Raw genomic sequence first — 13766 nt, 5'->3', positions numbered from 1 at the left:
GAATCTTTTCAGAATGCACAATGAGGAGACACACTGGGTGAATCACAAGTTATTTTACTAGAAGATTCTGGGATTGAGCGCCTTGCTCAAGGGCACACGTTGGGCGAGAAGAGACTTGATCCCTCCTCCAGACTCTGCACCTCAATGAGCTTCTCCACACTGTAACTTGTGATGCAACAGTTGTCAAACAAAATGGAATAAACAGTTTTATAATGAAGATCATGATGTTTCTGCAGATTATTCTAGAGATTAGAAAGTCTTTAGCAGGCGGGGCAGGGTGTGGGTGAGATTACGACCGTTTTATTGAAATTCATGATCGTTAAAATGTTCACAATTTCTTACTACCATTTTTTTTAAATCTCTCATCACTCTTCATGGTTTTGAGGTTTTGAAATTCATGACTCACAATTATTCATAAAACAAAAATGTAAAACCTGATCATTTACACTTTGGCTTGCATGTTCTCCCACAAGAACGACATTTCCTAATAAATACGATCGTCCAGGAAGTCACCAGAACCAATCAATTAATCGTTTTGGAATTTTATTTGTTATAGTTTTAACTCCATTTATCATTATTGTTCCGCGGTCTTGAGATCCATTGTCAGTGTGAAGCCTGACGTTCGGAGGAAGAGGGTAAAGCTTTTTTTAAGGTTGTGCTGCCTCCTAGTGGACAAAACGATTAAAATAAATAAATCATTAAAAGGAACTTTTTTTTTTAGAATTAACTTTTGCCATAAAACAAAAAACAGAAAATTAACAAAATCCCCTGTAAAGAAGATTTTACAAGAAGTCACACATTAAATGAAATAATAGTAACAATCAATGTAATTTAGTTTAAAAACCTAAATCGTAATAGAAAAGCAGACTCATGTGTGAGTGTGTGTTTGTGAGTTATATTAATCATTGAAATAAATACCAGACACTTCATGCTTAATTTCAAACATTTTTTATTGTTTCTCTTCTCTCTGTACAAAGTGCTAAAACCTAAACCTAACCCTAACCCTAACCCCGGCTGAACCTACCTGAAGGTTAAAAAACAAAACAAAACACTAACTACAGCAAAACCTCTGGCCTACCCTGTAAATACTGAGAACCAGGAGCCAGACGTTCATCAGGATTCAAACACTTGCATAGTTTCACTTGAGGAAGTTTTTGTTCCGTTTGATGGAAACTAATCCAGCATGTTCATAAAGTGCTAATACATTCCCTCTGCAGGTCTCTAATCTAGGACACTGGAACACAGAGACTGGACGCTAGTGAGCAGGACAGACTGCACGCCGGGTGTTCGACCTGATGTGAGATATAAAGTGCATCATGAGGTTTCTAACATCTCGTCTGTTTCCTGGAGTCAGAGTCACTCTGAAGGCAGGAATCAAATGTCTCACGGGACAAAATCTCCTGAGGTTATTTAGTCCAATCAGGCCTGTAATACCACTTTCTACCACCAGACGGTGCATTGGGTCGCTGCAGCAGATTCAACATAATGTGAAACTATTTCAATCTGGAATCCTCCACCTCTGTTTGGTCTTAATAAAGTGACGAGCTGTGATTCCAGGATGTGGCGCATGAACCACCAAATCAAAGCATAAAAAAACAATCTGCAGCGAGTGCGTTGATATGTCACATTCTGTTCTTCTATTTCTATGAACATGCGCCCTCTAGTGGTAGAAAGTCCTTTTTAAATGAAAAGATAAAAATGTCAAGACGTTGTTTCTGCCACAAGCAGCTCTGATTGGAGGAAACGTCTCTAGAAGCTCCACGAGGAGGAAGGTGTGATTGTGGGACATCGTCGACTGACGGAGCCTTTACGGTCTGGAGGTCACCTGGAGGTCACCTGGAGGTCACCTGGAGGACAGGGGGGTCATAGTGGGCGGGGCCGGTGCAGACCGGCGGTCTCCGGGCTCAGAGCCGGACTGTGCGACGCCTTGGAGGGACTCCAGTTCCCCAGAGACGACTGGACGGCTTTACGGTGGGCGAGTCTGTGAGTGATGGAGAATCCAGCGTTTCCCTCCAGCTGAGACAAGACCACCAACACCTGTCTGGGGGGGACGCCGGAATGAAAGGATGAACAGGACAGTGGATGAACAGGACAGTGGATGAATGGATGAACAGGACAGTGGATGAATGGATGGACAGGACAGTGGATGAATGGATGAACAGGACAGTGGTTGAATGGATGGACAGGACAGTGGATGAATGGATGGACAGGACAGTGGATGAATGGATGAACAGGACAGTGGATGAATGGATGGACAGGACAGTGGATGAATGGATGGACAGGACAGTGGATGAACAGGACAGTGGATGAATGGATGAACAGGACAGTGGATGAATGGATGGACAGGACAGTGGATGAATGGATGAACAGGACAGTGGATGAATGGATGGACAGGACAGTGGATGAATGGATGGACAGGACAGTGGATGAACAGGACAGTGGTTGAATGGATGGACAGGACAGTGGATGAACAGGACAGTGGTTGAATGGATGGACAGGACAGTGGATGAATGGATGAACAGGACAGTGGATGAATGGATGGACAGGACAGTGGTTGAATGGATGAACAGGACAGTGGATGAATGGATGAACCTGTGCAGTGGCGGGATGCTGTCCACTGTCTTCAGGCTGCAGCGTGTCGACACCACGTTGAAACTGTCACTGCAGTCACACGAGACATGCAGGTGATGTCGAGGGTGTCTGTTCTCCACCATGACGATAAGCCCCGCCCACCCGTGGGTCAGGTAGTAGCAGGTCATGCCTTCTCGACCCTGAGACACACAGACACAGATGAGACCATCTGTCCCCCCCGTCCCCCGTCCCCCCCCGCAGGTCTTTACCTCGTGTCGCTCTCCTTTGGTTTCTGCCAGCTGGATGACGGCGTCGGCGATGGCGGTGTTGGAGGCGGTGACCTGCTCCACCATCACCAGTCTGGAGCTGTAGACCGCCAACATGTAGCCGGGCGGCTCGGAGCGCCTGCAGCCGGCTGGGGGGGGGGGGGGGGGGACAAAACCTTCTCATGTCTTCATGTTCACAACTTCTGCTGCTGCCTTTCAGAAACTTTAGTTTCATCAGTAAAAAAACTAAAAAGGTGAAAGTGACCAATAAACAAAATAGTGAAATAAAATAAAAGTAAAAATAAAGAAAGAAATGGAAAAATGTAATATATAGAATGAATAAATAAATGAAAGCTTGGATTTTTAAAATGAATAAATGATTTCATGAGTGAAGTAAATATTAAACCTGTTTCAAACAATCATAAGCAAGAAATGCAAAAATCTACAATCTAACAAGATAAACTGAAAAAAACAAACAGAAAAAGCAAAAACACTAAAGGAAATTCTGCAAATGATTAAAAACATTAACAATTAAACCAAAGATTTGAGTTTGTTTCTCTTTTCCCATGAAGCAGCTGATCAGACGAGTCCCTCCAGGTTCAGAACCTCCTACCTGCGCCGCCGGACCCGGAGCTGTGCCAGTGGTTGAAGGCGCAGCAGAGGACGGCGTACTCGCCCGGCTCCAGCATCACGTCGCAGCCCACGAACCTGCGCACCGAGCGCCGACTGTGAGCCAGCAGCCGGCCCAGCGTCAGAGCGCCCGAGCGGTCGAAGGACGCCCGGAACAGCAGCACACACAGGTCCAGCAGGTGGCTCTCCGCGGCGTCGCACCGCCTGCCGCGCACCGGAGAGGTCAAAGGTCAACAGCACAGCCTCTTCCTGCCGCTAACTGATTGAACTTCCGCGTTCACAGACGTTCTACGGGGACCAGGAGCTAAAGAGTGTGGCCCCACCCCCCTGGCTCGGCTCCACCTCCCACCTGCTGCCCTGCTGGAACAACGCCAGCTCCACCGACGTCCTCTCCAGCACGGTGATGGACACCACGGTCAGCGGGACGTCAGCTCCTCGGGGAAACACTCCCGGGACTCGAACCTCCTGCCAGTCAGAGTGAATCTTACAGATGTCCACCGAGTCAAAGTACCTGCGAGACGGACACACCTTCATTTTAAAAAGGACTTCTCCTCAAACTTGAGAGAAACAGCACCTGAAGCTTGACTGTTCTGATCTGGATCCACCTGATGAAGTCCCAGAAGTCCATCCAGAAGAGGCCGTCCTCTGCTCGCTGCGTACACAGCTCCTTCTTCAGCTGAGGAGGCCAGCTGGGCCAGTGGTCGGCCCAGGACCCGGTCCAGGAGAACCGGCCCCATGGGTTCCTTAGCTGCAGGAGTCTGCAACCAGCAGAACCACGATCAATGGACCAATGGACCAACTGATCAATGGACCAACCGATCAATGGACCAACCGATCAATGGACCAATGGACCAATGGACCAATAGACGAACCGATCAATGGACCAATGGACCAATAGACCAATGGAACAATAGACCAACCGATCAATGGACCAATCGACCGATTTTTACACTATTTTAATTGAACTTGTTTCCGTTTTTGGATCATGTGACACCAAATCAATAAGTAACTAATTGTTATTATTATCCTGGTCTCCTGATCAAAGCACCACCTGTGGCCGTCCACGTCCTGCACGTCCAGGACGGAGTAGGCGTGTCGAGGACGTAAACCCAGAGACTCGTACTCCGAGTCGTCCACCTTCATGTTGCCTCCGCCGCAGGACGCACCCATCAGGAACCTGGAGGCAAACAGTCAAACAGTCAGTGTGACCAAGCTGGACCTGGTGTCAGGTTGTTGGCACGATTCTTTAAAAGTGCAATCAGTCAGTTTCAGTAGTGACACTTTTGTCCACTGGGTGGTGCTGCTGAGTCATTGGAACATCCTGAAACCAGAAGCGTGGAGCATCATGACAGTTTATTAACCAGGAAGTAAAAGAGGACTCTAAAACAACCAGTTCTCCAGGACCAGGACCAGGACCAGGACCAGGACCAGGACCAGGACCAGGACCAGGACCAGGACCAGGACCAGGACCAGGACCAGGTCTCAGTGTGTCCTCACCCAGCCTCCTTGGAGCTCAGCATCTTGGCCCAGATCAGGTCGGTGTCGATGGGCTCCTCTTTGGGGTTGGTGGCGCTGAGCTGGAGGGCCAGCGACTCGCAGGGAGCCCCTGTCAGGGTGGAGAGCCCCTCGATGGCTCGGCCCGCCTGCAGGGCGAAGTACGAGCCGTGAAGCTTCGCCAAGGCTTTCTCTATCAGGGCCACCCAGAGCTGCCGCCGCTGGGCCTGGGGGGGGGGGATTAGAATTATTATACACTCATCTAATAGAATACCATATTTTCTAATATAATCTCATATAAAGTATTATAATCCATAACATAATCTGCTCCAAACTAAATGTAAATGTGTAATCTGATGTAATTTACTGTAATCTAATCTAATCTAATCCAGTGTAATCTAATGTAATCCAATGTGATTAGCAGTATGAGTCAGTGTGGCGTCCCGCCCGGACAGGTTCTGATCCCGCTGCATGGTTTCACTGCGTCACGGCGTCGTGGCGTCGAAAGTGTTGTGATGTTGTGACATCAGGGCGTGGCGTCAAGGTGTGGCATTGTGGCGTCAGAGCGTCGTGGCGTCAGAGCGTCACGGCGTCGTGGCGTCAGAGCGTCATGGCGTCATGGCGTCACGGCGTCGTGGCGTCACGGTGTCGTGGCGTCAGAGCGTCATGGCGTCGTGGCGTCGCGGCGTCGTGGCGTCAGTACCTGGGAGAAGAGCAGGTGTCCGTTCTCGTCACACGGCAGCATGTCGTCCACCAGCACCGTGACCCAGGATCCATCTTTACACAGCCGCACCTGATAGGCTCCCTCGGTGCACAGCGAGCGGGTCACCATCACCTTCTCCACCAGCTCCGGGCGCTCAGCCAGAACCGCCAGGGCGCTCAGGAACCTGCACAGGAACCAATCAGAACCCAGCAGGTAGCTGATTACCTGCCCATGTACTTGTATTATTTTAGTGTTGTGACACATTAGCTGAATACTTAATTAGTTACGAGTTACTTCTTTAAAAGTAATGGAGTTACTAAGTAACTAACTGCCTTCCGGAGCTCACCAGCAGTTACCCAGAAGCCCCTGCAGGATGTCGGAGGGTCTGGGCGTGCGGAACACGGACCAGCGCACGGCACGCTCCCGCACGCTGCTGCAGCTGATCTCCTGGGGGCGGAGCCACTTCCTGATTCGCTGCTGCACGCTGTCGTCAGGCGGGAAACCCACCGACCGCCAACCCGGCGGGAAACTGTCGTCCACGAACGTCACCAAGTTCTGAAAAACACAAAACGCCTTCTGCTGAGAGCAAGTCGTCGGATTACTGTGGAAGTGTCCATATGAAATGTAGGAAATACCATCAAATATTACCGAAATCTTTAAATGTCACAGGTCAAACTTTAAAATCTTGAGTTAAAATGTTCAGACGTTCTCATTAATTGTTCCGTTGAAAAGTTGTTGAAAATAATGTTTGGTTCAAAAATGTAAAGTCAATAATTTTGTGTTAAAAATAGTCCGAATATTGAATATAGACAATAACGTGGAAACAGCACAAATAAAAAATGCCTTAAAATACAAAAATACAGACCCCCCCACCCCCCACCCCCCAGCTATGGTACGAACCTCCCTGCAGAAGCTGACGATGTTCTCCCACAGCTCCTTGGCCTCGCCCTCGTCGCTCTGACGCTGCGCCTCCACCAGGCGGCTCTCCTTCCTGCAGGGAGCCACCGCCGCTGGCCGCACCTGCGAGGTGTGGCAGGCGCCGCAGTGGCCGGCTCTCGCCTGGTTGATGAGCGTGCACGCCGGACACGCCCACTCCTCGGCCACGGGGGGGAACGAGAGGGAGGAGTCGGAGGCGGGCGACAGCGGGGACGGCTCCTCCTTCAGGATGCTGAGCCTCCTCTCGGGCTGAGGCGGCAGGTGAGGAGGGGCGGGGGCCGGTCTGAGGTCCGGGGGGGGAGGGACCTCCCGCCGGCTGCAGGGCACCGGGTTGTGGTGCAACGTCTCCACAGGGAGACTCTCTCCTCGGGCGGAGATGGAGAGGGACAGTGCCGTGGCTGCAGCTTCAGGCGGTGGCGGTGGTGGCGGTGGCGGTGGCGGTGGCGGTGTCGGCGGCGGCAGCGGCAGCGGTGGGGGCGGGGTCACGGTTTGGTGGCCCTCCTCGGGCCTCAGCAGGAAGTCGGCGGGGATCTGTGGCAGGGAGAGTTTCCGCGGCCCCCCGCAGGCGGAGCAGGACATGGAGGTGGGGGTGTTCTGCAGCGTGCAGCGGGAACACTCCCACACCAGGCTGTCCTTCTCCCGGCCCTGTCGGGATGGCGCCCCCAGGTGGCCGGAGCAGCTGCTGGAGCGCTGCGGCCGCGGCTGCTCAGAGGCGGAGGCGAGGTCCGGAGCGCCGGCGTAGCCGCACAGCGAGCAGGCGGCTCTGCCGGGGCCGTTGGCCAGCGTGCAGCGAGGACAGGACCAGCCCGGGGCGTCTCCGCCCGGCCCGGGCCACAGCCAGGGGGCGCCGGGCCGCCGCCGGGGCGCCTCGCAGATTGAACAGCGGGGGGCACCGGCGGCGTTCAGGAAGGTGCAGCAGCCGCAGGCCCACTGAGTCCTCTGCACCGGCATGGAACCGGACGAGAAGCTGCAGACCAAAGAAAAACAACTATTACAAGATTTATGCTGCAACAACAACAACAACAACAACAACAACAACAACAACAATGATGATGCCAACTAATCAGGACCAACTCAAAACCATCCATCTTCTCACTCTTATCAGTTCCTGGGTGGTGGGGTCTGAGCACCGTCACCCAGATCACATTGCACCATTAAGGAGCCCACAGGAAGGTGGCGCCTGGCGTGGGACATGAACCCTCTACCTAGAGACTGAGAGTCTCATGCTCTACCTACTAAGCTGGTCGGGGGACATGAACCCTCTACCTAGAGACTGAGAGTCTCATGCTCTACCTACTGAGCTGGTCGGGGGACATGAACCCTCTACCTAGAGACTGAGAGTCTCATGCTCTACCTACTGAGCTGGTCGGGGGACATGAACCCTCTACCTAGAGACTGAGAGTCTGATGCTCTACCTACTGAGCTGGTCGGGGGACTTGAACCCTCTACCTAGAGACTGAGAGTCTGATGCTCTACCTACTGAGCTGGACGGGGGACATGAACCCTCTACCTAGAGACTGAGAGTCTCATGCTCTACCTACTGAGCTGGACGGGGGACATGAACCCTCTACCTAGAGACTGAGAGTCTGATGCTCTACCTACTGAGCTGGTCGGGGGACATGAACCCTCTACCTAGAGACTGAGAGTCTCATGCTCTTCCTACTGAGCTGGTCGGGGGACATGAACCCTCTACCTAGAGACTGAGAGTCTGATGCTCTACCTACTGAGCTGGTCCTACAAGCTGCTTCTTTAAAGTGTCCATGCGACTTATTAGCAGTGAATCTTTCCTCTGAAAGTGACTTCCAGTTAGCATTAGCTTGTCTCATGTTGCCATGACGACGGCCTGCAGCCATGTTGTAACCAGCAGACTCAGCTGGTGGCGGTCGTACCGCAGCACCAAGAACCGAAGCATCATCAGCTGCTTTCATGCAGCAGTTTTACAAAATAAAAGTCGTCTCAGAGGAAAACACTCACCGGCAGAAAAGGATGTGTGTGTGTGTGTGTGTGTGTGTGTGTGTGTGTGTGTGTGTGTGTGTGTGTGTGTGTGTGTGTGTGTGTGTGTGTGTGTGTGTGTGTGTGTGTGTGTGTGTGTGTGTGTGTGTGTGTTACGTAGAGATGGTGAATATTGTTAAAATGAAACTGAGTAAAACATTTTTAAAATCAAATGAAAACCAGATAAAATAAAGTTTTTATAACTTTTGATCTAAAACTATGTTTTTGACCCAGAAACCATTTGGGGACAGTTTGTTTGAAATCTTTCGTTGTAAGTGAACTTCTTTCTCTTCAAATCAACGACTGAAGTTCCTCCTGAGTGATGAAGGATGATGAAGCACCTTTATCCTCCTCCTCCTCCTGTTCCTCCTGTTCCTCCTGTTCTCCTCCTCCTCCTCCTGTTCACCTCCTCCTCCTCCTGTTCACCTCCTCCTCCTCCTGCTGTTCTCCTCCTCCTCCTCCTCCTCCTCCTCCTGTTCTCCTCCTCCTCCTCCTCCTCCTCCTCCTCCTCCTGTTCTCCTCCTCCTCCTCCTCCTGTTCTCCTCCTCCTCCTCCTGTTCTCCTCCTCCTGTTCTCCTCCTCCTCCTGTTCTCCTCCTCCTCCTGTTCTCCTCCTCCTCCTCCTCCTCCTCCTGTTCTCCTCCTCCTGTTCTCCTCCTCCTCCTGTTCTCCTCCTCCTCCTGTTCTCCTCCTCCTCCCCCTCCTCCTCCTGTTCTCCTCCTCCTGTTCTCCTCCTCCTCCTGTTCTCATCCTCCTGTTCTCCTCCTCCTCCTGTTCTCCTCCTCCTCCTGTCCTCCTCCTCCTCCTCCTGGTCTGGTCGGTCCAGAAACCTTCAGTATTCTAAGTTTCTAGCTCCTCCTTGATTTTCCTCATTTGAATATTGGATCATAGGAGCTACATTCAGAATCTGCTGTGTCTGTGTGAGCTGGACTGGCTCCGCCCACACATGCCCATCTTGGGAAGAGGAGGAAGTACTTCCTCTCGTGGTGCCATGTGCCAGAGCAGAGCTGCCTAATTGTGGGAGGAGTCAAAGGGAGGGCCTACCTTGATTGGGATTGGCTGAACCCCCGATGACACTATATAGGGTTTGATTTCTGATTGGCTGCTTGGAGCAACACACTTTTTAAAACCTGAAACAAGCCAGGGACAGAGAGGACAGACTGTCTTCACTTCTGGGACGTCAGTCCAGGTATGGGGACGATTGTTAAACCCTTTAAAGTAGATTTTGCAGACTATGGCCCTTTAAGCAGCGATTCCTTCTCTGTATACGTCAACTTGTCACGTAACCATGAAGCAGGATGACGTGAGTTTAGTGCAGCACAGCAGCAGTGAACTCCCCCACGCCGCTTCCTCAGCCGTTTGAAGGTATTTTGATCTGAACTCCCAAAGGAAAGCTCCGGTTTTCTCCGGCAGAGATTTCCCCGGGAGCGCCTCGTTTCCTGTCAGCGAGTAACTGAACTCCCAGCTGATGAAGGCCGTGAGGAAGAGGAGGAGGAGGAGGATGGTGTTTATCAGACATAGACGCAGGAATAATTCATGAGCTTTGAATCAAATCGACCCGCTCAGGAAAATTTACACCACAGTGCAAAGTAAAAAAAAAAAAACCGACCCTGGTGTTCCCAGTGAAGCTGCAGGACGGGAGCGTCCATGTGGTTTATAACGACCACGATTTAAAACGGTGGCTACAGTTCAAGATTAAAAGAAGAACAGTGGTCCCAGAATGGATCCCTGTGGGACGCCACATTATGTATTAAAAGCAGAACAACAACCTCTTATGGTTTCTCATAAACAACAGCGATTTTTTTTATTATGAGGCCCGTCATGTTTCCATGACAACATCGGGAGCATGTGTTTCCGTGGCGACTGAGCATGGCAACGCGGGAAGCTCCGTGTTTACGTGGCTCGCAACCGCGAAAAAAGGAAACTCCTAAGAAGAATTGAACGAAGTAAACAATGGAGTTGAAACTATGGTAGTTTTTAGAGGTGCTGGTCATCCTGTTGGAGTTTCACAATAAGAGCTCATTGGACCATTTCAGATCAAAGTTGCGTTGCACAGTTTGTTCAGCCGGTCCGTTGCTTTCACACGACACCGACTCCTGATGGTAGAAATCAAAATGAAACCATGCCCCATCGTAGTTCGGTTCCTGTTCAAGCCTTCTTTCACTGGATAAACGAGGTTCCAGCTAGAAGAGCACCGTGTTTCCATGACGACCGAGCTTGATGACATGAGTAGCGTCACGTTTAAGCGTCTAGTAATCCCTTTGGTAGCTTGTTGAACAACATTTTCCTTTTCTGCACCATCACTGTTTCATTTCAACACTTTAATATATTCTCACAAAGACTTTAGGTTTCACTACATGACAGACTGACTGACGATATACATATATGTACTGTATATGTACATATATGTACTGTATATGTACATATTTGTACAAGGCCACAGCGTGTTTAGTGAACAATCGATTTGTTCCAGATTTCAGTCGTTTGGATGTAATTTGCTCACCGATCTAAAAACGTTGCTAGCTTGGTTTTCAAACTTATGGAGTACGTAAGCAGTTGGTGCGCCCTCTGGTGGATTTGCATTCACATGACACCCACACACCTCTGCAGCTGACCTGCCGCACTGCAATCGCCGGAGATGGTTTTATCATTTCATGTATACAGTAAGAACTGGTCAGAATCCGAGTTGATGTAGAATCAGTTTTGTCCTGTAGGAGGCGCTATGATCTTATTTGATGATGGACGATGTTAGTTGAGTTAATTGAGTAAGAGAAGTCGGTACGACGACAAAACTACAGAGAAATCAATGACTGACATTTAGTAGCAGACTGAGCTGGAAGCGTCTGACAGACGGCGTGACGGTGGAGACAGACGGTGGAGACAGACGGTGGAGACAGACGGTGGAGACAGACGGTGGAGACAGACGGTGGAGACAGATGGCGTGACGGTGGAGACAGACGGCTTGATGGTGGAGACAGACGGTGGAGACAGACGGTGGAGACAGACGGCTTGATGGTGGAGACAGACGGTGGAGACAGACGGTGGAGACAGCGGCATGATGGTGGAGACAGACGGTGGAGACAGACGGTGGAGACAGCGGCATGATGGTGGAGACAGATGGCGTGATGGTGGAGACAGACGGCGTGATGGTGGAGACAGACGGCGTGACGGTGGAGACAGACGGTGGAGACAGACGGCTTGATGGTGGAGACAGGCGGTGGAGACAGACGGTGGAGACAGACGGCTTGATGGTGGAGACAGACGGCGTGACGGTGGAGACAGACAGTGGAGACAGACGGGTTGATGGTGGAGACAGACGGTGGAGACAGACGGGTTGATGGTGGAGACAGACGGTGGAGACAGACGGTGGAGACAGACGGCTTGATGGTGGAGACAGACGGTGGAGACAGACGATGGAGACAGACAGCGTGATGGTGGAGACAGACGGCGTGACGGTGGAGACAGACGGTGGAGACAGACGATGGAGACAGACGGCATGATGGTGGAGACAGACGGCGTGATGGTGGAGACAGACGGTGGAGACAGACGGTGGAGACAGACGGTGGAGACAGACGGCGTGACGGTGGAGACAGACGGCGTGATGGTGGAGACAGACGGTGGAGACAGATGGTGGAGACAGCGGCATGATGGTGGAGACAGATGGCGTGATGGTGGAGACAGACGGCGTGATGGTGGAGACAGACGGCGTGACGGTGGAGACAGACGGTGGAGACAGACGGCGTGATGGTGGAGACAGCGGCATGATGGTGGAGACAGACGGCGTGACGGTGGAGACAGACGGTGGAGACAGATGGTGGAGACAGATGGCGTGATGGTGGAGACAGACGGCGTGATGGTGGAGACAGACGGCGTGACGGTGGAGACAGACGGTGGAGACAGACGGTGGAGACAGACGGTGGAGACAGTGGCGTGATGGTGGAGACAGACGGCGTGATGGTGGAGACAGACGGCGTGACCTCATGCTGACCTCGTGCCCCCTGGTGCCTCACCTGCGCTCTCGGTGTCGGCCAGGTCGGGGAAGCTGCCGCGGGAGGAAGGAGCTCTGGCTGCTCCTCAGGCAGCCCATGATGGGGGAGGGGGGCAACGTGGCGCCGCGGGGGGCACCCTCGCCGTCCGCCTCGTCGGCCAGAGAAGAGGAGGAGCTTCCCATGATGCTGCAGGCTCACCTGGACGACGCCTGAGGGGTGAGAGGGTGAGGGTGAGGGTGAGGCTGAGTTCACTGTTCAACACGTAACACAACATAATAGAAAAGCTGATTTACAGCAAACAAAACCTCCTGAAGCTCCAGAGTGAAACTACAGAATCACAAAACAACAAATAGCAGCAAATCAACTATTTCCATGATGAAGAGCAGTGAGCCTGTATCTCTACATCTCCATTCCCAGGTCTGCCTCAGGGAGAACATGCCACCTCTCCATCCCTCCATCAAGCTTCTCCCAGTCCAATGTCAGGAGGATACACAGATTCAACCTGCAAAAATACTTTAGTGTGTTCAAGTCATCCAGAGTTCGTACAAACCAGTACAAACAGACTCCAAACGATCAGAAACGACTTCTAATCAAGTGTTTCTATGAGAGTCCCGTCCAACTGAACGTTAATCTAAAACATAGTGCAGTCGGTTTTAAATCTGCTGAAAGTCAATCAGAGAGAAACTCACTCATTCCAACTGCAGGAGGCAAGAAGGAAGTAATATTTAGAAAATCCATTTGAAACGTCACAAAAGAAAAGAAATGTGAAAACCGGATCTGGAATCTACAAACATTATGAAATCATTTCAAACGACTTTAAAAACCGTCGGTCCAAATCACCTGAACAACCGGACCTCACAACGGAAATGTTCAAATCTCAAACGAATTGAAGCTCAAAATTGGTGCGAGATTCCAAAGTTAATGTGAACCGATTGTAAAACCTGCAGAATCCGTTTTAAAGACACTGAACTGATTTGACCTGCAGGAGGAAGTGAAACCGCATCCAGCTTCAACAGAGGAAAACTTACCAGGAAAACTGACAGGAACGAGTCCGTCTGGAGTTTAACCCAAATCAGCTTAAAGCAGGATGTGGAGTCCGACGGGCTTCATCTTCATCCTCCTCCTCCTCCTCCTCCTCCTCCTGTCTGCTCCTCTCCTCCGTGGCGTCCTTGAACAAGGACTTTCC

General features: G+C 51.2%; 1 protein-coding gene across 1 annotated transcript; it reads right to left on the bottom strand.

Moving 5' to 3' along the window:
• Positions 1 to 1863: 1863 nt before the first annotated feature.
• LOC308124267 (calpain-15-like) lies at positions 1864 to 12762 on the bottom strand (the record flags this gene model as incomplete). The annotated part of the gene is made up of 13 exons (XM_080487190.1): positions 1864 to 2041; positions 2593 to 2771; positions 2841 to 2986; positions 3451 to 3671; positions 3817 to 3978; positions 4073 to 4225; positions 4519 to 4644; positions 4965 to 5188; positions 5665 to 5848; positions 6011 to 6219; positions 6565 to 6960; positions 7087 to 7567; positions 12602 to 12762. 13 exons carry the CDS (start codon positions 12760 to 12762, stop codon positions 1864 to 1866), a joined length of 2820 nt encoding a protein of 939 aa, XP_080343316.1.
• Between the last annotated feature and the right edge of the window lie 1004 nt (positions 12763 to 13766).

The sequence above is a fragment of the Lipophrys pholis genome (assembly GCF_963383615.2).
Source record: "Lipophrys pholis genome assembly, chromosome: 19".
Lineage (NCBI taxonomy): Eukaryota > Metazoa > Chordata > Actinopteri > Blenniiformes > Blenniidae > Lipophrys > Lipophrys pholis.
Note: the sequence above shows the minus strand (reverse complement) of the source record. Positions and strands in the feature narration are given on the sequence as shown.